At 51.2% G+C, this 24,413-nt stretch overlaps 3 protein-coding genes across 7 annotated transcripts in view; 2 read left to right on the plus strand and 1 right to left on the minus strand.

Annotated features, from left to right (window-relative positions):
• PPP2R5D (protein phosphatase 2 regulatory subunit B'delta) overlaps positions 1-2,905 on the plus strand; it is a 27,681-nt gene extending 24,776 nt beyond the window's left edge. Inside the window, exon 16 of the mRNA XM_059468771.1 lies at positions 13-2,905. Within this exon, the coding sequence (XP_059324754.1) occupies positions 13-150 (138 nt within the window). The 3' untranslated portion in view covers positions 151-2,905. The remainder of the gene's footprint in view (positions 1-12) is intronic.
• MEA1 (male-enhanced antigen 1) lies at positions 2,778-4,104 on the minus strand. Its single transcript, XM_059468772.1, is given in 4 exon segments — positions 2,778-3,477; positions 3,544-3,658; positions 3,738-4,046; positions 4,048-4,104. Coding segments are annotated over 4 exon segments (645 nt in total). The 3' UTR covers positions 2,778-3,313.
• A 38-nt stretch (positions 4,105-4,142) lies between these two features.
• Positions 4,143-24,362, plus strand: KLHDC3 (kelch domain containing 3). 5 transcript variants are annotated; one of them, XM_059468774.1, is made up of 11 exons: positions 4,143-4,358; positions 10,969-11,193; positions 13,646-13,822; positions 15,929-16,044; positions 17,358-17,429; positions 17,657-17,870; positions 18,149-18,235; positions 19,495-19,603; positions 23,020-23,093; positions 23,454-23,532; positions 23,722-24,362. In XM_059468774.1, exons 2-11 carry the CDS (start codon positions 11,040-11,042, stop codon positions 23,786-23,788), a joined length of 1,149 nt encoding a protein of 382 aa, XP_059324757.1. In that variant the 5' UTR covers positions 4,143-4,358; positions 10,969-11,039; the 3' UTR covers positions 23,789-24,362. The 5 variants fall into 5 exon arrangements, with proteins under 5 accessions (XP_059324757.1, XP_059324758.1, XP_059324760.1 ...); XM_059468775.1 differs by lacking the exon at positions 4,143-4,358 and adding an exon at positions 4,552-4,763; XM_059468777.1 differs by lacking the exon at positions 4,143-4,358 and adding an exon at positions 5,952-5,967.
• The last annotated feature ends 51 nt before the right edge of the window (positions 24,363-24,413 follow it).

The following is a 24,413-nucleotide window of genomic DNA, read 5'->3' on the forward strand; positions in this document are numbered from 1 at the left end:
ATTTGTTTGTAGATGCTGAAAGACATTAAGAAGGACAAAGTTTTGCTGCGCCGGAAGTCTGAGCTTCCGCAGGACGTCTACACTATAAAAGCCTTGGAGGCCCACAAGAGAGCAGAAGAGTTTCTCACCTCAAGCCAGGAGGCTCTCTGACGGGCTCAGGGGCTGGCCCAGGAAGCTCTGCCCCATCCCTTTCCTCCAGGGGTCATGGAAATGCACTCGGTTCTCATGTATAAGTAAGGAATGAACATGGTGAGCTGTGCCTGTCCTCCACTCCATCTGCATACCTCCAGGGTAGATCTGGTTTTATGTTAGAACTTGTATCTCACCACTGTCCTGTCCTCCTGCTTTTTCTTCGTCCTCCTGCTTTCCCACCTTGGCTCTGCAGGCATTAGGGGAGCCTGCCTGACCTCTGCTTTTATCAGCCCAGGCAGGACTCACTTCACTGTGAGCTGCCACCTGATTTTACTCTGCCAGGCAGCCAGAGCCTCGCTCAGGGCTCTGTGTTGGGCAGAGCCTGCCGTGCGTGGCTCAGTGTGCTGCTTTAAACTCCAAGTGCCCATCTCCTCCACACCTGCCCCTGTGCAGCCTGTGCAGGTGAGCCCTGCCATGGTCAGAGGCCAGGCGAAGCTTGGGGCAGAAGCAGAGTTTGGAAGGCTCTGCTGTCTCTCCAGCCTGCCTTGGGGTGCAGCTCCACAGCTGAAGGGTCTTAATGTACAGCAGAGGAAATGTTTACTTCCACCTTTCTTTTGCTACCAGCCCCTTGTTTGATTCCCCTGTCAGTGGAGTGGGGGTTCAGTGCTTTGCCACCCCCAGTTAAGCTGGGTGCAAGCACTACATACTATTGCAGTCCTCCCTTTAGAGCATCCTTAGAAGCTCTCTTGTGAGAAAGTGAATTCCTTCTGCTGTTTGTGTTGGTCCGTGCTGACTCATTTCCTTCCCGATGGCTCGGGTTAATTGTGGGCCCAGAATTAACTTCCCGCTTTGTAGCAGGTGTCAGCCACTGACTTCTACTTTCTTCCTCTACCTGCTCAATTAAAATACTCCTGCAGCTCTCCCTTTGTCTCTGTATCCCATCCTTAGCTCTTCAGGGCCAGGGTTTCTAGGAAGCTTGTGCTGCTAGTCATTTCTGCAAGCTAGTGGAAGCAATGGCTGCACCTCCTGGGGCGTGGCCGAGTTTGAGTGTTCACTTGTCTCCTCATTATTATCAATGGCTAAGCACTAGTGCTGAATCGCTGCTTCCGTGGGTGCTCTGAGCAAAGTTCACCTGTCCTGTCACGTGTGCACCTGCTGTGCCCGAGGCCCTTGTTAGTTATCACCTGGTGCATCAGGGCCCGTGCTAACTTAGCATTTAGAAACACTTGCTGATAGCCCAGGGGCTTGTGCAGCGCTTGGGTGCTCCTGTGATCCAGCTTTCACCCGTGTTGTTTGTGGTGCAGACTCAGTGCCAGGCCGAGGTGCCACATGGTTTGTCATAGAGAGGGAGTCCTTGCTTCTTACCTGCTGTGCCTGCTTTCTTGACACATGAGCTTCAAAGTGGGTTTGCAGTGGTGCAGGGAGCTGTGGGGTTGGTGCTAGCCTGGCACTGCTTTGCAGCAGCACGGGATGTTGTAGAAGGTTCTGGTGTATCTGCTTGTCCTCACCAGGAAACCATTTCCAGGTCAGAGCATCACCCCCTCTAATCTTTGTGCTGGTGTGCAGCACATCTTCCCTCCACCCCAGCGAGGCTGTTCTGACCCGTGTACCTGCATCCCTGCCCCGTGTAGCTCCCTCCTCCCGGCTCAGCCCTTATCAGGAATGCCGCCATCTCTTGGGAGGAGCTGGCGGGTGCATGTGCGAGATCCCCCAGTCACGCCGGGCCCCACCTCCCCTCCGCCTCACGCAACGGGCCAGTTCTAGTGTCAGGAGACTTCAGAAACACCTCAGGGAGGTTATTGCTTATTTTGAACATTAGTCTGAGCTCATGATCAGCTGCCAATCGATTACCTCACGCCTGGCACAGCATGTGGACGTGCACCCGGTGGTGCCAGAGCAGCACAGCTCTGGAAATGAGGGCTGCCAGGCTCGGGCTGGGCAGGAGGCTCCTTCCTGTCTCAGCACAGGCTCTCCAACTGCCTGCTTAGCTTTGTGCTGTAAGCCAAGACCTCATTTTGAGATTGCTACAGCATGGTATGCCCTCACTTGAGCCTGCTTGCTGCTGGGCAGTGGCTGCCTTTCCCCGCTGTGGGCTGCTCTGCCTGCAGAGGGAACAGAACCTTGTGGTGTGCAGGGGCTGGCACTGTCCTGCAGATGATCTGTCTCTGCTGGCAGCCCCTGACCCTGGCCAGAGGAATGCTGCTGGGGTTGTGCCATGTGCAGGGGCAGGATTGTAACACATCATGATTATGTGCTGTACAGCTTTGATGTTCCCATAGCTTTTTGTGTCTTGTTTTGGGTCAGGGAACTTAGGCTTAGTACCTTCACACCATCCTTTGTTTGCTGCCTATTCATTCCAGTGTCCTGGACACGTCAGAAGGGGACCATGTGAGACAGGGGGGAGCGTGCTCACCCTCTCACCACATGTACTGCTCATAGGCAGACCTGCATCTGCCACGCTACAGCTGCCCCTCGCTCAATACTTGGTTTCTAGCATTAGTGCTGCTCATTTCTGCCTATGCCTTTCCCCACATCAGCCAAATGGACAGAACTGGAGCTGCCTCTTCCACTCCACCTGGCTTGCTCCTCCCAAGGGAAAAAGCAAAACTACTGCATTCACACCCTGGACACAAGTATTAAGCTGCTTACAGTTCATATGTACATATGGTGTACTTTATTTTCAGTAGAGCATTACATAGTATGAAAGTGTTGGATTTTGTACAGATGTCCCTGTATGTACAGAACTAAATAAAACCAATCTCTTGGAATGACACATCTTGCTCCACCTGTGATATTCCCAACACACAGACCCTATCCTGAGAGGAGGGGCCCTAGCCTGGAGAATGACTTCTCTGGTACTGTCAGCATGGGGCCAAGTCCAGTGTTTGTCCTGAGGGAATCTGGGCAAAGCCAGCCAAGCCCCATCGCCCCATATGCATCCAGGCATGGAAACCAATCTGCTTCCTCAGAGGTAGAGGAAGCCAACACAACGTTATCACACTGACTTATGCACCAGCCAGAACCCAGAAAAAGGAGTGGGAAGGAAAACCAGACAATGTCAGTGGGACAAACTGGGAGGTTGATACTGGCAAGTCCTGTCAGCACCTGGCTCGGAGGCAGTGGGTGCTTCCAGGGTAGAGGGAGGGCTGGGGTTTGCAGCCCCTGTGCCGCAGCGCTGCCCTCAGTTCCACTGAGGCCGGGGGCCGCCGAGGCTCTGCCGGGCCTGCAGCGTGCGCTGCACCACGTCCTTCCACTGCTCCTCCGAGATCTGGTTGGCCCAGGCGGGGATGCCCAGGGTGGGCAGCTTCACGCTGGCCATCGTTCTCTTCACCAGCTCCACATGCTCTGGGAACAGAGAGGCCGTGAGACCGCGGCAGAGCCCCGGGCGGGTCCTGCCGGAGACGCGGTTACCTGCATCCATGGGGATGGAGCTGTGGCTGCTCTGAGCCGCGGCGCCTCCCGCTGCCTCCTCCTCATTCTCCTCCTCGCTGTCCACCGGCGGGTCGGGCAGGTGCAGCCTCAGCATCTGCGGAGAAAGGCGGGCAGCGGGGGTCGGGACCTCGGGTGCCGCCACCCCCGGCCCGGCGGGAGGCGCTGGGCGGTACCTGCAGCCGCTCCTGCAGGCCGGGGCCCGCGTCGCCGAGGCCCTGCTCCGGTTCCTGGCTCAGCGGTTGATACAAATACCCGCCGCTCTCCTCCTCTTCCTCCTCCTCCTCCTCCTCATCGCCGCTCCACCCGGCCGCGCCGTCAGGGCCCTCCGGCGGCCCGGGCTCCCGGGGACAGACGCGCTCGGGGCCCATGCTCCGCACCACCGCCATACACCGGGCGCGGCGCCGAGGAGGTGCCGCCGTCGCCGCCCGGAACCGCCGCGGCCGCCGCGGGGCACTCTGGGTGTTGTAGTCCCGGAGCGGGCCCTGGGCGCGGTGGGCGGTGCCGCCGGCACGCGCCGCCGGTGCCGTCGCGCGTCGCCATCGAGTGTCGCCATCTCGGTCTGGGCCGGGGCCGGAGCAGCGCGCCGGGGCCGGGCCCGGGCGGGGCGGGGAACCCAGGGAGCCGCCCCTGAGGGGGGCCGGGGCCCGGCACCGCGGAAGGGCCTGTCAGGGCCGCGCCGCTCCGGCGGGGGGGCGCCCGCGGACCCGGGCGGGGCCACGCCGCACTACAAGTCCCAGGGAGCGGCGGGAGCTCCTGTCGGAGCGGGGCTGTCGGCGCTCCTTGTACGGGCACAGGTACGGGGCTGGGGCCGGGGCCGCAGGGGCGGGGGGAGCCGGCGGGGCCATGCCGGGGCTGGGGGAGGCTGAGGCCGGCGGGCCCCGCCGAGCCCCTCCGTGAGGGCCGGGGGCGCGGGGCCGCCGCCCTGCCCGGGTGCTCTCGGCCGGGCCCGCGGGCGGCGGGTGGGGGCGCGGGGCGCACGGAGGGGCTCGGGCGGGGAGCGGCGGGCAACGGTGCTGGAGCGTGTCCGGAGCTGGGCAGAGGAGCTGCTGAAGGGTGCAGAGAGGGAGTCCTGTGAGGAGCGGCTGAGAGAGCTGAGGGTGCTCAGCCCGGAGGAAAGGCAGCTCAGGGGAGACCCTGTCACTCTCTACAGCTGCCCGAAAGGAGATTGTCACCAGCTGGGGGCCGGCCTCTTCTCCCAGGTAACAACTAACAGGCAGGTCAAGGGAAATAGCTTCAAACTGCACCAGGGAAGGCTTAGATTGGATATTAGGAAAAACTCCTTCACGAGAAGGGTAGTATGGCGTTGGAACAGGCTGCCCAGGAAAATGGTCGAATCACCATCCCTGGAAGTATTAAAAATGTGGCACTTTCAGGACATGTGTTAGTGGTGGGCCTGGCAGCGTTGGGTTAATGGCTGGGATCTGTGATCTTGGTGGTGTTCTCATCCTTAAAGCATTCTGTGACCACACACATCTCTATCCTCCCAGACAGGTCTGTGTTAGGGATGCTGCCCTTCTGCCCTGGCATGACCTCTGCTGTGCCTTCCCTCTCCATCCCGTGGGCTCATGTGGTTTCAGACCCTTTATTCTCTCACCCAGTCGTGGCTGGTGTGGGGCTGCATGCCACTCCCATGTGCCAGGCAGAGGGAAGGGAAGGCTGGCACCTGTGAGCACCACCTTGCCCGGGGATCAGTGTCAGTGCAGCAGAGAGGCTGAGGAACAAACTGATGTAGCCCTGTGTAAAGCTGTCACCTCGGCTTTCCTGAGCCTGCTTCCCAAGCCAAGGGCTGCCCTTGGCCTGGCACAAACAGCTTGACAGGCTGGGCCAAATTCCTGATGGGGAACTCAAGCAGTGACTCCAAAGCTTAGGCACACTCCGTAGAGAAGCTGGGGTTTGGGAAGCAAGGTGAAGAATAGAAGCCAGCTGAGTAGGTGCAGAATCCAAATACTAAGCAAAAGTAAGTGAGCAAAGTATTTGGTGAAAAACAAGGAGATGGTGAGGCTGGCTGTGGGGATAGCACTGGGATAAATTTGTGCCTGAGCAGTGTGGCCTGTGGTTCCCATGGCTAACATGAGCTTCCAGAGCAGGCTCAGTGCACGAGCTCCAGGGCTGTTCTAGCACCATCTAATTTACTGGGGCTGGAATTGCATTGTGAGTGTCTGAGCTGTTGAATGTGCAAGCTTGCAGTTTCACACTGCCTTAGCACAAATGCTCCAAGCATTAGATAAATGTCAAGCACAAGTGAAGAAAGCAGGTTGTTCTCATGTTATCTCTAACAGTATGTTGGATGTGCTTGAAATAGAACAGTCTATATGGACTGCTGTGAACTGGCTGGGCTATTTTAAGGGTTACTAAACCTTGTGGCTGGTGTCTTTTGGGAGACAGGACTGAGGCAGCCACACGGTAGGATTTGCTCTCTGGGGCAGCTTTGCAGGGTAGGCTGCTCTTCTTGGGGTGCTGCTGTGATTCTGGGGTGGCAGAATGAGTCCTTGACAATCCAGGTTGCTGGGTTTGTCCCCCTTGCTTTGGGCATTGGATGCAGCAAGGCTGATCTGAGCAGGTTTTAGGAATGGCTCTAGGTTTCCTTCTGTGTGCATAGAGGAGTGAGAGAGCCCAGGGAGCTCCCTTTGAGCAAAGTGGATCCAAGGATATATGGGTTTGCTTTAAGATCATCACCTGGCTGCTGTACTTGGAGATGCTCAGTAGCTTTCTATCTTGAATTAATTATTTTCATACCTAATTGTAGGGTTTGGAAATACTAAGCCTAAAGCCAGTAGAACAAACGAGTGAAAAATCTGACTAAAACCTGCTTTGGTTTTTTTTGTTGTTGTTTTGGGGATTTTTTTCTAGCTGTGCCACAGTGCTCAAGTCAGCACAACAGTTTTGGAGGATGTGCTAGTGAGAGGTTATTGAGTGATATTTGTGTTGATCTCAGGTGTCCATGTGCTGTGTTGTTAGGCTCTTGTTAGGTGTAAGCTGGGGCAGTTGGGATGAAGGTTCTTGCAGGCATTAAGTGCATCTTGAGGCAGCAGCACAAGCAGAGATATGGGAGTGCTTTCTGTAGGTGCTGTGTTGGAAGAATGTAGAGCTGAATTAAATCTGATTGTTCCCTGGCTTAGCAGTGAAATGCTCCAGGTGCTTTGTGGCAGAGGAACAGCACACTGCTGTTGTCACTTAATTTCCAGCATCACCAACATCATGTGAAGCATGTCCTGATTTTTGGATGTGCTCTTATTCCATAATGACAGGACATACCAGGGGTTTCAACATTTTTCTGCATCCTCTGTGCTTTACTGTATTTCTGGCTAGATCATGGCAGACCAGGGAAATGGGAGGTTGTGAAGATTACATGGTTGGAAGTCAGAGATCTGTTCATTTTTGGAGATGAAAGTGAGGATTTAGTGTGAGTCAGTGGAAGCAAGGATGGCTTGAACAGAAGCTGTGATTCTGTGTGCCTCATCCTGCAGTGCCCTCCCAGTTCTCTAATACAATTTGCCTCTGTCTTATCAATATTTTTGTGTTTTACAGCCTACATCACTCTTGTTGGTGTCCTAAATGAGAAACCACAGAATGTACTTTGCATAATCTAATATTGTACAATTGGGGGAAATTGTTAGTAAATTGTTTCTTATCAATTTTGCTTTTTCCCCTCTCTCCTTGGCTGTGTCCTCTGTGATCTGTAAAGAAATCTAAGCTGTAGCTTAATGTCAAGTGCTGCACTTCTCCTACTAAGAAATCCTCATAAGAATGGGACTGAAAAGTAGTTTATTTATGTCCTCATTTATCTCATAAAAATTAGCATTGGAAATCAAACTTGAATGGAATTCAAGAGTGTCCATAGTTGTAGGACAGAAAATATAGGTTTTTCTCAAAATATGTGTCTACCTCTTATTTGCAGATAGTGCACAGAGGGAGCTCAGAGGAGGAAAATGCTTTGAGACGGAAGATTGGTCTAAAGAAATTATTGTAAATAAGGCAGGCAAGGAGAATCTGGAGCTGGGCATAGACAGCATGGGGTGAAACAGGGGAGGCATCCTCAGGAGATAGGGCTGTGCAGGGAGGAGGGGAAGCCAGGCCTGTGTGGGGCTGAAAAGGGCAAACAAATCCTGGTGATGGCAGGAAGATGTGGTAGTTCCAGGGTAGGGTTGTGGCCAGTGGCAGAAGAGGAAGATGAGAGTTTGCACGGGTGCTTTTGTTACAGGGTACAGAAGAGCTCTTGGGTTTGGAAAATCCCTGCCAGCTTGTTAAAACCTGTGTTTCCCCATGACCTGTAAAGATTACTTCACACCTCTGGTCATTCTGTCTTGGTGAAGTGTTCAGATGAGTGTTTGCTTTTCTTGGCTCTGAGGAGGGGCAGCAGGAGGCTGTGCTGGCAGAGCTCTGTGTTTGCTCTAAAGGGGTATCCCTGCACAGAGCCAAGGCAGAGCACAGCCAACTTCCATCCCATTGCCCTCTCCACCACTCCACACCTGCCAGTCACCTGGGGAAAACCTTTCCCAGCAATTGTAGGAAACAGCATTCCAACATTGTTGCTTCAACCTCAGCATCTTTCTCGTAGTGCCTGGAGCTTCTCAGTGGACCAGATTTAACCTCTTGGGGTGACTGCCTTCTGATGGGAATGGCAGAACTGCTGGGGCAGGGTAGCCAGCTCCTGTGGCAGTGACAGGACCAGCATCCTTGCACCTGGCTCAAGGGAAGCCCCAAGGGTGAGGAAGTGTTCCCAGCTTTACTGATAAAAAAGGCAGGGGCCTTGGTACAGTGCAGAGAACTTGGAAATAAGATTCATCCTCTTGGTCCTCCTGGATTGGGCTCAGTCTGAAGGGTATTGAAAATATTGATGGTGGTGATAAAGACCAGTTGAGCTCCTTGAGGAGAATTTTACAGAATCACTTAAACAAGAAGAGATTATGAGGGAAACATTGGTTAAATTTTTCAGGAATAACTTGTGACTGAGGCAGGAAACAGATTTAGATATATGAAGCCTTCAAAATAGCTTGGAAGGTGCCTTTGGTGGGTTCCATGGAAACTCATCTGTTCTGTAGCTTTGCAGAAGACTTATGCAAGAGTGCTGCCTGGCTTAAAAAAAAAAAAAAAAAAAAAAAAAAAAAAAAAAAAAAAAAGATGCTTAAGGAAAAAAAGCTGTTAGATCTGAAATTGAAGCATGGCCTGTGGAAGACGGGGGCTGTTCTGGGCCCTTCTGGAGCACCCCTGCTGGAGCAAAGCTTGCTGCAGCTTTCTGGGTTCCTGACTGCAGTTTAGGTTAGGGTGGTTGCTGCAGGAACAGGCAGGTTTGCAGGAGAGACTCCTGTTGCAATAAGGCTGCAGGATGGTCTCTGTTTGGGCTTTGCATGTGTTCTGTCACATTCATGTACAGAGCATGAAAACAACTGAAAAAATAAATAACTTTTAAAATAAGCTACTCAAATTTTAATGACATTTGGGAGTTCTGGAATGGGGTGAGTGGTTACTGAATGGTTTTGAGCTGCCTGTGGAGTCAGTGGATGAAGCTGGAAGCCTAAGCTCTGCTTCATGCCAGGAGCTCCCTGTTGGTGGCATCTCTTATTCTTCTGCAGGAGGGATAAAATGTGAGTGTGAGGGTGTGCTGGGCCCTGGGGTGGCCAGGCTGCTGATGGGCCTCGTGGTGAGCAGTGATTCCACTTGACTGAGGGGCTGGGGGTGGCCAGATGGAGCAGAGCAGCACAGCACTGCCCCTCTTGCTGCCCTCCAGCCAATTCAGAAACCTCAAACACGAGGGAAGTCCTCCTTGCCAAAATTCACTACTTTCCAAAATGAAATGGGGCAGAGCGTAGGAATTTTGTGTAGGAATTTAGTCCTTGTTCAAAGGCATCCCCAAATTTCTTTGGATTCTGCAAAGGCTGAAACTGATTGTGAGATGGGAGCATGCTGACTGAACCTTTCAATAACCTAGAAACAAGAAATGAAATAAGACAATTTTATTTGTGCTGTCTGAAACACTGACATCTCTTCTAATGGCTGTTTTCAGTTAGGAGAAAACTGTTAAAAATCAAACTGAGCTGCTGTTTCAGAAGCACCTGGGCAGGACTCTCCTCTTTGTTCTTAGATCCAAAGGAGAATCTCTGCAAGAATCAGCTGTGGTCACTTCTTAAGATATGACCTAAGCCATCTGTTTGAGGAATGAAGGATATCAGTTGCTTAACAAGATGTGATGCTACAGAATTTTCTTAGTTATGCTTGGGTTTGCTATGGGAGGAAAAAAGCTTTTCTGAGCATTACCAAAGTGCTTTCTACCTAGATTAGGGGGTTTCTGCTCTCTTGTGTTAATTAGCTTGAACCCTAGTGCTCAAATCAATGAGTCCAAATGCTAATGTTGTCACCCACCCCTATAACAGTGTGAAAAACGCCAATCACTTGTTTTTAAAATTTTAGAAGTTTAATAGTAATAAAATGGTTATAAAAATAGTAATACAATTAGAGTAATAACAATTTGGACAGTTTGAATTAGGACAATATGAGACAATAGAGACAAAGAGTTATGGACATCTGGGTACCTTTTTCTGGGCAGCTAAAGCCTGAAAAAGGACCCACGTTCACAGAGGATTAACCCTTAAAAGCAACAGCCTGTTGCATATTCATACACCTCATCCATGATGCATAAATTCCATTCAAACACAGGATTCTGTCTGGTCAGTGTCAGCTTCTTCCTCTGAATCCTGACAGCGCCTTTGAGGCGGGAAGAAGTTCATTTCTTCTGATAAGAGGGCAATAAATTCTTTTTCTCTGAAAGATTTGGGTGTCCTGTGGCTGCTATCTTGCTGCAAGTCCTTTTCTTAAAGAAAGTATCCTACATAGCATCGTTTCTATTTTAACATTTTTTATAACCTAAAACTATATTTACCACACTACTTAAGAGAATTAATACAGCATAACTTTCTAACACAACACATGTAATATTCATTTTAATATTTGTGAAAAGTCAATCATAAAATACATGCATTTTTCACAAAGGGAAGTTGGTTGCTTTATGTAGGGGTGGTTCTTTGGAGTTATTTTGTTGGGTGTTTTGTTTTTAATCTTTTCCTCTGCTGTTTCTCAGACCTGATCCAAAGAGCACGCTCTTCCCTCTGGGTTTGTTCTTTTCACCTTCACCGCTGGCTCTCGCTGTGTGTTTTCATCCATGCACACAAATGGCTCTGACATGACCGTGACGTGTGCGTGCCCAGGCCGAAGGTGTTTGGCTGGGGCTGCCTGTGCAGCCACCCTGAGGGGTTTTGTGTGCAAGGGCACCTCTGCTTGCTCCTCTGAGCCCAAGAGGAACATTCCCAGCTGGGAGGCAGGTGAATGAGGGCACACCGAGGTAACCTTTGCAGCAGGCATTCAGGGAAGGGTGGATGTTGTTATTTTGGCCTTGTGTGTGTGTTGCAGCCCTCGCAGCGGCCTCGGAAGCATGCGGCTGTGGCACTGGGGGCCCTGAAGAGCGCCTGGCTGGCAGAGGAATGCTCCGCTGGGCAGTGCACTTGGAAGGGGGCCCACGCAGGGTGAACCACGCGGCCGTGGCTGTGGGCCACAAGGTCTATTCCTTCGGCGGCTACTGCTCGGGAGAGGACTATGAGACCCTGCGGCAGATCGACGTGCACGTGTTCAACGCAGGTAAACCTGTCCTTGGATAGGAGTCCCTGTAAAATCTATGTGCTGTATAAGTGGCCTTGCCCCAGTCCTAGTTGTTCTAAATGAGCTACAGCTGTGAAGTCCTTAGTTGGGCAGCAGCTGTGGCTTGTGAAGGCAACTAGGATAAAAAAGGGGTGCGTTGAGAGCTTTGGAGGAGCCCTGATGGAGCCACAAGGAACAACACTGCTGAGAAGAGCTGCATGTGAGAAAACCAGCCAGAAGGTACGGACTCTAGAAATATAATAGCAACAATATGATTACAACATGTCCTCGTGGGCACAAAGGGCTTGGCTTGCTGGGCTCACTTAGTGCTTTTCTCACCTGCTGGTGCCTGGCATGTTATACCTTGTAACATGCTGTCTGACTCTTACATTTCCAGAAAATGTTATCAGAGTAGGTAGGAGCCTCTTTCTTAGTGCAGCCTTGCATTTTCAGCTTGAGGGGCTCTAGTTCATGTCACTGCTAGGATAAGGACTCACTGAAATAGTCACATAGCTAATGGTTTGGTTTGACCTTGTTCTCTGCAAACTCAAAGTCAGCCAGGTGCAAAGAGGTGATACAGAGCTAGCTCAGGTCCCCCCTCATGGCAGCATGTCCATGTTCAGCTGCCCATAGGGTGGAAGGAGCACGGTGTGAGACAGTGCACTCACTAAAGATTCCAGGTGTAGACATCTGAGCTGTTTCCCTGTGGGGGCAGCTGACAACTGGAGTCAGTAGGGGCATGTGGCTAGGAGGGAGGCCTTCCCTTTTTGGTAACAGCTATCGTGCAGATTCACAGCATAGCTTAGAAAAGCATCTGCAACTGGAGCCATTTGTGTAGGGTAACCAGTACCTGTCATGAGGCCGAGTTGGAGCCATGGTTGTGCTGGCACAGGCTGTATTTCTTGATTGAGTGCTCCTTGAACTAAAGAGGTTACTGAGCTGGTCCCTTAAGCATTTCCCTGTAATTAGGCAGGTGATTAAAAAACTGCACAGATGCTTGGGTGGCTCCTGCTAAACAGGGCCAAGAACAGAGAACCAATGACCAGTTTTGGAGACTGGACAGCGTGCTGAATGCTCTGTGAGCACCCACCCACATGTAGACAAACCGAGCTTGTCTGTAAAATGCAGTGAATTCACTCCTTTAAGACTGATGTGCAGCAGGGATAAAAGCATTGGTTACAGAGGGCTGCCAAGGTGACCTGCTGTCAGGGTAGAGGGGGTGTAGCTCAGGATCCTGTGAACAGTGACATTCACCTCTGTCCAGAGGGACTGGGCTTTTATACTCAACACAGCTGAATGTTGTAGAACGTGCCAAGGACAGCAGCAATCTTCTGGGGAAGCATAATGACTGTGCCCAAAGGAATGCTCTTGTGTTGTCTTTGCCTCTTACCACTCCCAAGTATTAAAGTGTCAGAATGCTGCAGCCACCACATGGGAAGTGACAGTGGCTTCCCAAGCCCTTGCTCAGCTAGCACTGTCAGGTGGCAGTGCTAAAGCCAAGATACCAGATTTTGAATGAGTTTTCCAAAGATGAAAACTATGTTTTAGGTAGGAAGCATCCAGTCTAGCTTGACTTTAGCATTGCATGTGCTTCCTTAGTGCCCTTTCTGCCTGTGGGGTAGATGCCCACCTTTTGAGATGCCTGACTTTTCCCTTTCCCTATGTTAGTATTTCAGAGGAGCTGCAGACTGTTTTCTGCTATATTTTGTATCAGCTCTGTGTAGAAAACAAACCTGGAGGCTGTATGTGGTGGAAGGAGGGTGACTGGTGCTGTTATGTAACACTTGCTGTGGCTCTTGCACTGTCATTAAACCTTGTAATACCTGTTGACTGTTCTGGCTGCTGCTGGACATGACACACAGGAAGAGGAACCTGTAATCCCAAGGAACTCCTATTAGTAATGCAAGGCTAGCAGGGAGAACTTGAATACAGATGGGGTAAAGGGGGCAGACAGCCACCTCATCTGTAGCTTGAAAACCAAAACAAAAGCAAACCCAGTTCCTACCAAACTACTGGGTTACTTTACTTAAACTGTGCTTCTGCAAGTCCAAGTGATGCCTTCAGGTGTTCCCTTGCATTTTACTGCAGTGAGTTATTCCTGTGCTGCCCATTCTCCCAGCTTTGAGTCTCTTCAGCAATCTCACTGGCTTGAAGTAGTGTCTGTATTCATGGTCCCCTCTGTACTTCTTCATTTTTCTTTCCCTATTTGTTTGTGTGTGTGCTGTAGCTTTCACTCACAGTCTAGGATGAGCCAGAGTGGAAACCTTCTCAATGAATTGTTGTAGAACAGAGCCTGGTTTTGTCTTCTATATTTCTTAACTAGCTGCTACTCGAGGTCAGACACAGCTTTGTCTTGTTTACTCACCTGCTTCTGCCCCTTGTCACGGGGTAAAAAGCAACACACAGGATGGGTTATGACCTGTCAGCAATGGGCTCAAACTTGTGTTTCCAGTGTCTCTACGCTGGATCAAGCTGCCTCCAGTGTGGACAAACAGCCGAGACCACGTGAGGGAGGTGCCCTACATGAGGTATGGGCACTCGGCCGTGCTCATCGACGACACCGTCTACATCTGGGGCGGCCGCAACGACACCGAGGGAGCCTGCAACGTGCTCTATGCCTTTGATGTCAGTAAGTTCCAGCTTCTCACTGCTCCTTGGCACAGCTGGTCTTGATCACACCTCCTCTCTGCTCCCCAACTTGTTTTCTTGTCCCTCAGTGACAGTCTGGAGGAAATGGTGTCACTCTCTGTTTCAGCAGTTTTGGAAGTGGAGTATGGTGGACATTGTGCTTACAAGCCTTTGGGCAGAGATTGCTGATCTTTTCTAACAATGAAAATGGTTTTAATTTTTCTATCAGCTTTGTGTGCTCTCTCTGATAGTAGCTAGAATTGAAGCGTCTCTCTATGTGATATAGTATTCCTTAATTGTGGCTCTTGATGATTGTGGTTCCTCTTCAGTGTGGTTCTTCTTTCTGAAGGTGTGAAGGAGAGTGAGGAACAAAACACAGGAGTACTCCAGGACAGGATGGCAAAATCAGGGGAGACATGAGTCAAGTTAGATAAACCTGAAAAATAAACTCCTTGAGCCTTTTAGTTGGCTTCTCCATAGCGCTGCTGGAGCACCTCTGGAGAAAAGGCACCATCAGGAACTGCATGGACACAAGTGTCAGGAAAGAAAAGGAGTGTATCTGGATTCTGGATGCAAGTCCATCTAAATACTGGCTAGTAACTATCTTACAGAGCTTGCAAGGAAACTGTTTGCTCTGGTGCTTGGTCCATGGATCTCTTCTTTATCAGGAAGAATCTTACAGCTTATGGCACAGGGTTTCCCCCTTCCTTCCCCTGACACATGCAGCTGAGAAGCCACCAGTAAAGCTCTGCCTACACAGAGGCTTTATAGTGGACCTGCCCAGTCTCCCTGGCAGCTCCAGTGCTTTAGCATTAAGGGAAAATTAACAGAAAGTCCTGCTCCAAACCCTCTGCAGCTGTCTGTACACACAGGCCTGCCATTCCTGGAAAGTGTGGCTGGCAGTCACAGTGCCATGTCTGCAGTGTAAGTTCCACTGTAGGAGTCACATCAGGCTAAATAAAGTCCTGTCTGAGTGCAGTTTTGTCCCTGCAGTGTTGAGCAGATCCCAAATTGAGTTTTTTTCCATGTTGCAATTGGGTGAGCTTTTGCTGATACAATGTGACTGAGTTTGGAAGCAGCCCCAGGGAGAGAAGGAACTCGATAGCCCTGGGATGTCACACTAGAGGCTCCCCAGGGATTCTGCTGACCTTGCAAGACCCTTTGTGTGGTGCCAGCTGGAGCATAGGTGGACACTTGTGTCCACAGGCCAAGTTCAGGGAAGTCATCCTTGTGCTTTGGCTCCACAACTCTCTGAAATAAGCACTGTTCTTGGCAGCCAAGGGCTGTTAGGGAGGGGGGGAATGTCTCCTGCAGCCTCAGGGCTTATCTGTGCCTCTGGGAGCTCTTGGGGCAGGTGCCTGTTAGCAATTGGCACCCAGTCCTGGCCTGGCTCTGTGCTGCCCTGGCATGGAGAGCAGCTCTGCCTGGATTTAAGTCATCTTCTAAATCAAGCCAGCCCCTGAGTGTGCAGGCTGAGGGGCTGAATGTGTTTGGTGCAGCTCACAGGGGGCATTGTGAAGGGTGGAAAGTGAGCAAGAGGAAAGTGAGAGAATGTAACAGGTGGAGCAGATAAGACAGGGAGAGCTGCACTGCAGAGGTTGAGATATGCACAACAGCTAACATGGAGAACTTGTGATTAAGTGATTTGTATCTGGGTTTGAGAGCTGTTTTCCCTCAGTCATGCTCAGTTACTGAGCATCTCCACGCCTTGAGGTCAGTTGTGCCACTTAGCATTATTGCTTCATTGTTATAGAAAGTGTGAATGCAGAGTTGATAAGTGACTCACGAGTACACTCTGCAAGAGATTCTGTAAAAGTAACATTGTTCAAGCCCTACTGTACTACTCACACTTCAAATGTGAGCTCTTTGTCAGGTCTGGCACTCAGTGGCCATGCCAAGAGGCTGAGGATTCTGTCACTGTGTCCCTCTGTGGGGGCTCAGGCAGGTAGCCTTGCCCAAAGAAGCTTGCAGCCTCTCTGGCAGGGCATGTGCTTTGTGAGAAAACAAGAATTATTTTTGCCTTAGAAATTTAAGAACAGCAGTAATAGAACTATCCCACCCCAAGTCCTACTGTGTTTTCTCAGCATTGCCTCTTGTTTTGTTTCAGACACACACAAGTGGTTCACACCAAAGGTCTCTGGAATGGTCCCAGGGGCAAGAGATGGGCACTCAGCCTGTGTCCTGGCAAAGAGCATGTTTATCTTTGGAGGCTATGAACAGCTGGTGAGTGATCTCTGTAACTGTTAATTGGTGAGCCCTTGGGAAAGAGGGTGTTGATACCCAGGACACTGATAGAGGCAGGACACGGGGGTGTGTTTGTATTCCAAGTCACTGTCATTTTGTAACTTAGCAAAGTTATGGCATTAGTGCCCAGGTTATGCTAATTATTTTAGGAGAAGATGGTTGGAAAAGCAAGTCCAAAAAAGTGTTAAATTTTTTTTGAATTTCACAAAACATATTTACCACAAAGAGGTAAAAATTTAATTTTTTTTCTGGCTCATTTCTCAGCCAAATGTAGATACATAAATACACAACATTTTTAATAAGTATATATTGATCTACATTTATTTTAATTTGGCTCAGAAGTGAGCCAGAAAAATCACTTTCTGCAGTGTTGCTGTGAGGTTTTGTCCTAGTCTGGTGTATGTTCCCTGCAGTCTCCACCTCCTCTGACATCTTGGTGATCCCTTTCAGCAAACATTTGGTTACCTTCCCATTAGGAATACCCTGAGCCAAAGTTCATCCTGCAATAGCTGTCAGTGTACCTAATGCTCTTTTTAGCAAATCCTCATGATGTAATCTTAAAAAGTGGGTAAATAAAAATTATCACCAGATTTCAGGACAGATGTGCAAAGTCATGTCTGTTTGTTTGGAAGAAAGTTTGAGCTCTGTTACAGAAATTTCTGGGTTATTCCTTCTTTTCTGAGGGTGATAGGCCAAATCCATTATATTGATTACAGCAGCAGGAGGGGTTCAGATGTCTTTTTTTTTTTTTTTTTTTTAAACCAAGACCAAATAAACCTCTGGCTGTCTTGCTGCTCTCTACCTTGCCTGGAGGAGCAGGAGTCCACATTGTTTGTGTGAATGCAGTCTCCTCCAGGCAGCCAGCTGGGTTTTGTGGGGCCTCAGAACCTGGAGTGTATTTGCTCCTGGATGTAATCCTGGCTTCTGCATCTCGTTAGGCAGCCTTAGCAGAGCCACTCTGACTGTCCTGCTAATGCCTCTTTTACCTGCTGCTACATGGAGAGGAGGCAGGCTCCTGCCATGAATGTACTGTGTGCAGGACAGCCTTTGGGGGAGGAACTGAGCACCAAATAAATGGGAAAGCTGCAGGAAGAGACAGGACACCTTTGGGAAGAAAAGGGCTTTGCTTTCCTCTTGTTAAGTGATAAGTGCTGCCTGAGCAAGCACCTTGTTCCTTAGGAAGTACTGAATCCAAAGGGATGCTCCAGCTCTGCAGGGCAGCATCCTTCTGGGGCTGGATGTGACCAGACTTCTCAGTCCCTTTGTGACCAAGCTGTTCATGTGTCTTCCAGGCTGACTGCTTTTCAAATGATATCCATAAATTGGACACCACAAACATGACGTGGACCTTAATCTCTGCCAAGGTCAGTGTCTGTTTTTCCCTCTGGTTTGTGGAGGAAGTTTTGCATCTGCCATCCTCTGGGGTAGCTGCCCACACTTGTCTCACAGCTTCTGGCTGATGTGGCTGGGCTCTACAGGATGGGAAGTTCTCCAGGAGAAGGCAGCCACCTAACTTCCCCATCAAGATGTGTTATTTCCCTGGCTGATCTGCACTCTTTCTTTTGTTTTTATTTTCTATTCTGTCCCTCAGGGTACTCCAGCTCGCTGGAGAGACTTTCATTCAGCTACCATCATTGGAACAAAGATGTACGTGTTTGGGGGCAGAGCTGATCGCTTTGGGCCCTTTCACTCTAACAATGAGATCTACTGTAACAGAATCAAAGTGTTTGATACAGAAACCAACTGCTGGCTGGACTCCCCTCACACCCCCGTGCTCCCTGAGGGCAGGAGGAGCCATTCAGCCTGTGAGTGGGGGTCTGCTGAGGGTGGAGCATGGTGGAGGGGAGTTTCTGCCTGCCTTAGGAGGGGTGTTTGCTCTGCTGGGTGGGGCTGTGGGTTAGAAAGGGTTGCACAAAGCCCAGTTTCTGTGGAAAGCTGCTGCCCTCCAAAAAGCCTTGCACTCCCCACTGCACATGAAGGTGATGTAAGGAGAGGTGGGCAGCCAGCACCACATTGGTTTGTGTTTGGTGTTGGGTCAGGGACATGCTGGGTGCCCTCTGATGTCTGTGCTTACTCCCTACAGTCAGCTACAACGGGGAGCTCTATGTATTTGGTGGCTACAATGCACGCCTGAACAGACACTTCCATGACCTCTGGAAATTCAATCCAGGTATTTATGCTTTTAACTTGCTGCAGTGATAGTGCTCCAGGCCCTCAGGCATGTGAGTGCTCAGAAGAACATACTGTCCAAGGAGTGCTGCTTGGGGGGGAATGGCTCTTGGCTCTTCTGACAGCAAATCACTCCTGTGTCTGTTCCTCCTCGGGATGTTTCCAGATCTCAGTTATAAAATAGAAAATGAGGTGTTGCTAAAAGACATATTTCATTGGAAAAACTTTGTCTTGTTCTCAAATGTGCAAAAGTATTGACAGAAGAGAAGATATGGGAAAGAAATAGGTTTTAGGGAAGAGAGAGACTATAGCTGGAGAAACCATTCAACCTGAGCTGCAGGATCACCATCTCTTGGTAGCAGCTCAAACTGTGCTGCAGAAGGGGGGTTCTTCAGCTGGTACCCTGAATACCACTCAGCTGTGAACCGGTTTGGGGGTCCTCAGGCACGTTTGACTGTCTAGACTAATTTTGTTTGCTAATTGCTTTCTAGTAAAGTTACCTGAGAGCAGCCAACCAGCTGCTCCCCAAGCTGACTGTGAGCTGGCAGAGCTCCTGCAGGTTTCAGTCCTGTGCTTTGTCGCCCCCAAGCATCCTTGGTGCAGAGAGCAGCAAGAACAAAGGCTGCTGTCTCCACCTGGCCCAGTTCTCCACGCCCTCCTCCCGCAGCCGAGCTGTCCCAGCGGCTGAGGCACCTCTGCCCGGGTGCTCTGCGATCGCAGCCTGCCAGCAGATGGAGCTGGTTCCTGGATCTTCCTCCTCCAAATCCCGACCGCAGCAGGCTCTGGGGAAGGGAGGCTGCCTTTCTGTCCCTGCAGCTCTGCCCAGTACAGCTCCCTGTGATGTTGGACCCGCTGCCATGGCAGTCTGTGGGTCCTGGTGCTCAGGCTTTGCAAGTGAAAGGCCTTGACGGGGCCCTGAGCAACCTGGTGTAGTGCAAGGTGTCCCTGCCCATGGCAGGTGGTTGGGACAAGATGGTCTTTAAGGTGCCTTCCAACCTAAACCATTCTATGATATGACCTGCAAGTCCTGTCTCAGCAGGCAGAGCTCCAGGACTGTGACTGGCATCTAAGTGGCACTTCATGGAAGTGCATGATTGGCCATTAATGAGGAGGTCAGGGGGGAGGCTGGATATTGGCTAGCTGGTGTCTGTGGGGTACTGGGCCTCTGCTTTCCCTGTGATCTGTTAACATTCATGACCTGCTTATAGCTGGTCTTGGCCAGGCTCTTGTGACAAGTTTTCTCTCTTTTCCTCCTGTTAGTTTCTCTTTCCTGGAGGAAGATTGAGCCCAAGGGGAAGGGGCCGTGTCCCCGGCGCCGGCAGTGCTGCTGCAGAGTGGGGGACAGAATCATCCTCTTTGGAGGTACCAGGTGAGCTGTGTGAGGTGGCTCCTCCAGAGGCTTTGCCAGTCCCTTCAGCACAGTGTCCCTTCACACTCAGACCCATCAGATGGACTTCAAAGGCACGTGGCAAGTGTCAGCCTATCTGACAAGTGTAGGTAATCATGGACATCAGGGTCCCCTGCAGAAAGGCCGTGGAAGAGATTGAAGTGTCATGTAAGCTTGTAAAGCATCTGGTGACAACCATCTTGTACATGTAGAGACAGAAGGGTGTAACAGGCTGCTCAGGAGGGGCTGTGCAGTGCTCAAGCTTTCTGGTCAAGAGGTTGTGGGGATAAGAGAAGAGATCCTGCGGTCAGAAGGACATGTATCTCAGTCTGTTGTGCCAGAGCAGACCTCAAACTGACTTATCTTCACCTACATGCTGCCCTGCTTCTCCCACCAGAGCTTCTTTCTTCCATTGGCAAGTGTGGGTTCTGCTGCCAGGCTGCAGTGGGATGTCAGCTCAGCTGGGAGCTGTTTGAGGAGCCTACACACATGACAAGACAATGTTGCCTTCTGCCAGTGTTCCTTAGCAACATTCCCATTCACAACAGGGACCTGGTGTTATGGATTTAGCTGTCAAACACTGGAAGTGATACTGTCAGGGTGCAGGGCAGCTGGATGTGGCCAAGAGCCTTAACAGCTGCTAAAAGAAAGGAAGTGGCCTATCACCAGGACACACTCTATGCTGTCTGGAGTGACAAATTGCAGCTCTGGAGCACAGTCCTGCTTGCCAGTATCTACCTTGCAGAGACATCTTAAATATTTTCAGCTCTGCACATGGTTGGGAAAGCTTTGGGGCTCTCTCTGGGTTCTTGACAGTAGCTTTTTGGGGATGCTTCTGAAGCAAACTTGGGGCACAGAACCAAGGGTGACCTGACCATACCAGTGTGTGATGGGGTGAAGGGGGAGTGTGCTTAGCTGTAGGATGTCCATGTGACTTTGAGGGAGTGCTTAGTGCAGGTGAGGTATGCAGAGGTGCTGAGTTTATCCAGTCTCCTCAAAAGATACTGGTTGCTGCTCAGTACAGCAGAAGGTAGGGCTTGGCAGGGCTTTAGGGGAGTTTTAGGGGTCCCAGATGCTGTGCTGTGTAGATTTGTGTTGCAGCAGCAGCTGAACTTTGATGTTAAACCCTGGCACTCCTGGGAAATGCTAGCAAACCACAACAAAATTGACACCAGCTTTTTGGAGTTTGGTTCACCCTTGCCAGGCAATGCAGCAGTGCCTTGTCTTCTCCATGAACCACTTCAGAATTCAGCTTGTTTCTTAGGTCAGGCTCAACCCCAGTACAGGCACATTCATCAGCACTAGTGTGGGCTGGGAAGATGTGCTGGCAGCCAGGAATGCAGCCTGCTTGAGCTGGAGGGAGGGTCTTGGGGAAGTGGGAGGTGGGGGTGGGCCGTGCTGGCTTCCTGTAACAGTTATCAGGTGTATTCTGGAGCTGCCTGGAGAGATAAGAAATTTTCCAGGAAGTCGTTGTAATGGAGAACTCCCATGGGTCTGCCTGCTGACCTGTGTTCCCTGGGCTGGCCAGGGGGAGGGGTGGGGCTGTCCTGCAGGGATCCTCAGAGGATGAGCCGGCAGGCTCAGCTTTCTAGGGAACAGCTCTGGGGGATGGGCAGCAAAGCCCCTTTGTGTCTGCCTTTCCAGGATTCACACTTCCTGCTGAAGAGGCGCTTCTGCAGGCTGCTTGCTCCTCGGGCATCCAAAAGCTTTGTTTCTTTGGTAGTCCTGGCCAGAGCTTGGTGGTTTTGCCCCACTGTGGCCAGGAACAATCCTTCACTTGTGTCCCATTTAAGGGACCAAGAAGCTTGGTGTTCCCATTAGGTGTGTCACAGTTGTGGCCCTGGTCTGGTTTCTTCCCAAACCCACCAGCAATTCAGTGTGCAGAGACCATCCACAAGGAAGAAGTGGGGGGAGAAGGAATGCTATAAAACAGTTTAGCTGAAGAGATGCTGGTCCAGATTTGGCTTGAGACTGTGTTTTCCCTGACAGGGCTTAGGAATCCTGGCTCTGGTGAGGGAGTAGGGGCTGTCACTGAGTCACTGAAGGGTGAGTCGTTTTGCAGCTGCAATGAGCAGTTTTGCTGGGCTCTGGCTGGCAAAGGTGTGCCCTGCATGCTGCTGTGCTGCCTGGGAGTTGCAGGGGGTTGCCTGGTCTTGAACTCCAGGCTCACCTTGCTACTTTCCTTTTGGTGATTAAAGGCACAGACGTGGTGCCTGCTGGCTTTCCTTTGATAGATAAGGGATGGCCTGGGGTTTCCTGTGACGTGGATGTGAGATTAGATTGTGGTGTGGTGAGCACACGAGGTGGAGTTAAAGGGGCTCCTGCCTGTATCCGGGCAGATGGGTCCCATCAGCCACAGGTCTGTGCCAGCACTGAGCTGTGCTCTCAGCTTGGCCTGAGGTTGTGGGGACCTGGGGGAGCAGGTACTGCCTCATGTCCCGTGAGTGTGAAGCTTGGTGGGGAAGCAAGAGACACTGGGGCAAGGAGTCACTGCATGAGGTCAGTCCCAGCTAAGTGGTGAGGGCACACTAAGTTGTTTTGTCACAGACCAAAGCAGGACTTAAAACATTTTTCCTTTCTTTCTTTTAAATTCTCCAAACAACCATCAGCCAAGGCAGTATTTTCCCCTGTTTCAGCACAGGCTGATTTGTCTGTGCAAGGAGATGTAGTGTCCAGTCTCTCAGGTGCTTTGGTTGTTCCATCAAGACCACTGTGGCAGGAAACCATAGGTGAGGCTGGCTGTTCCCTAGAAATGCCTGGTGCTGTAGTTCCTCATCAGCATTCCCGGACCAACATCAAATGGGAGTATCAGCAAATTGGAATTGGTTTAAACTGACTGCTGCATTGCTCAGTGCTCAGCTACAATCTTCTGAAATGCCATCCCCATTTTGGCACAACCACTCCAGCTGTGGCTGGAGTCCAAAGTGATTTCTCAGTCATACTGAGAAATGTCTGTGCTTGCCCTGCCATGCAGATGTTTAGATGTTTTCTAGCTGCTTTCTCTACACTCCTCTCACAGCATCTGAGGGGCCAAGCTGCAATAAATGCAGTAGATCTTAAATACATGAGAACAGGAGTGATGGACAGGTGAGGTGAGGGGGAGGCTCATGGTGGAATCATCATGGTCATCCATGAAAAGGAGGCAGATCTCCCATGCCCTGCAGAGGAAATTGTGTGGGTTTCTGCTCCCTGGCTCCTGTGCAGCTCTGCCTACTCTGCAAGGAGCTGAGAAAGTGATGACTTTGAGTGCTCCTTGGGACTTCAGAGGGCCAGGAGGGATCACAGGGCCCCTGCCTGGGACAGGGACGCCAGGGACATTCCTGGGCTTCCTCAGCCCTTGGTGAGCTGGTGCATAAGAATTTTGGCACTGACTGACACACTGTGCTTGGTTTCTGCAGCCCATCTCCAGAGGAGGGAATGGGTGATGAATTTGACCTGATGGATCACTCGGATCTCTACATCCTCGACTTCAGTACGTGAGCACTTCCTGCCCAGCTTGTACCTCTTACCACAAGGTGCCCTGTGAGCAGGCCCTGCTGTGAAGCACCTCACTGTGCTCTCTGTGGCTGCAGGTGCCATGTCCTGGAGCCAGACAGCTGTGTCTGACCAGTGTGCTTGGCTCAAGGCAGGGCAGCCAGAGCTGCAGCCATGCTTTGTGCACTCCTGCATGCAAGGCCTCTTGTGGGAGCACCCCAGCCTGTCCCTGGTGTCACTCTGTCTTGTCCCTCAGACAAGGCTCTGCCCTGTTTCCTGTGGCACTGACTGCATGATGCTGGGGCCTCCATGGTGTCCAGTCAAAGGCTGCTGTAGCTAAACTGCTCTCTTTTCCCAGGCCCCAGTCTGAAGACACTGTGTAAGCTAGCAGTGATTCAGTACAGCCTGGACCAGTCCTGCCTTCCCCACGACATCAGGTATTGTGTGCCTTGCTGGGACCTCACCCTGGGGTGCTCCAGCCCTGCTTGATGGCTGCCCAAGGCTCTGGACACATTTGTGGGCTGGGCTGGAGACTGTAGCTGAGGCTGGTATGAAACAAAGCTGCTCTAGCCCTGGGCACTGTGTTTGTGCTTTCTCTGAGTGTGTATCCTCTTGGTGTGTTACAGATGGGAGCTCTCAGCCATGACAACCAACAGCACCATCAGCCGCCCCATTGTCTCCAACCAGGGCTGAAGAGAACTCGTCCTTCCACCACCCTGCCCTCACCCCTCCACATGCTGACCTCTTGCTCCACTGCCTGCATGAATTTTTAGCCCTTTCAAGCAAGGAATGTGTGAGCTCGGTTTGTCTTGCCCTAGCTAGGCCTCCCTCTGCCCTTGTCATGCTTTGGGCAGCACAAGGGGGCAGGCAGAGCTGGCCACTGAGGGAAAAACTGTCTGGCCCCAGCAGCACAGCTGTGACCCCTCTCCTCACTGGTGGTTCTAGAGCTTCCTTTCCCTTTGCCTGTGGAACTGCAGCTGTGCTGTCCGGTGTGCAGCCACTTTCCAAGGGCCTGAATCAACTCTTACCACCAGCCACGGCCCTGGGGTTGATGTCAGGGTCCACCTGAACTGTTCCTGCATTGCTTCAAGAGAGCAGGAACCTCCACACCTGCTCCTGCCAGCACTGACAGCTTCCTGGCACTGAAGGGCAGGCCCCAGCTCCAAGCTGAGCACAGTGTGGGGGCCTGGGCCCAGCTGGACACTGCCCAGCTCCCATTGTAAAACAGCAACTGGGGGAAGTTTTATAAATGGTGAGGCAGATGTGGTTTCTGTGTGTCCTAGCAGATGAACTGGGGGAGAAAAAAGGCTTGAGAGGG

Source organism: Ammospiza nelsoni, chromosome 3 (assembly GCF_027579445.1).
Source record: "Ammospiza nelsoni isolate bAmmNel1 chromosome 3, bAmmNel1.pri, whole genome shotgun sequence".
In the NCBI taxonomy this organism is placed as follows: Eukaryota; Metazoa; Chordata; class Aves; order Passeriformes; family Passerellidae; genus Ammospiza; species Ammospiza nelsoni.

What these genes read in the sequence shown, in the direction of transcription:
- KLHDC3 (XM_059468773.1), top strand. Translation starts at nt 10,721, where the DNA reads ATGCACACAAATGGCTCTGACATGACCGTGACGTGTGCGTGCCCAGGC. An exon ending in CATTCCCAGCTGGGAGGCAG is followed by an intron (nt 10,881 to 10,968) that starts GTGAATGAGGGC and finishes TGTGTGTTGCAG; the next exon opens with CCCTCGCAGCGGCCTCGGAA. An exon ending in CGTGCACGTGTTCAACGCAG is followed by an intron (nt 11,194 to 13,645) that starts GTAAACCTGTCC and finishes TTGTGTTTCCAG; the next exon opens with TGTCTCTACGCTGGATCAAG.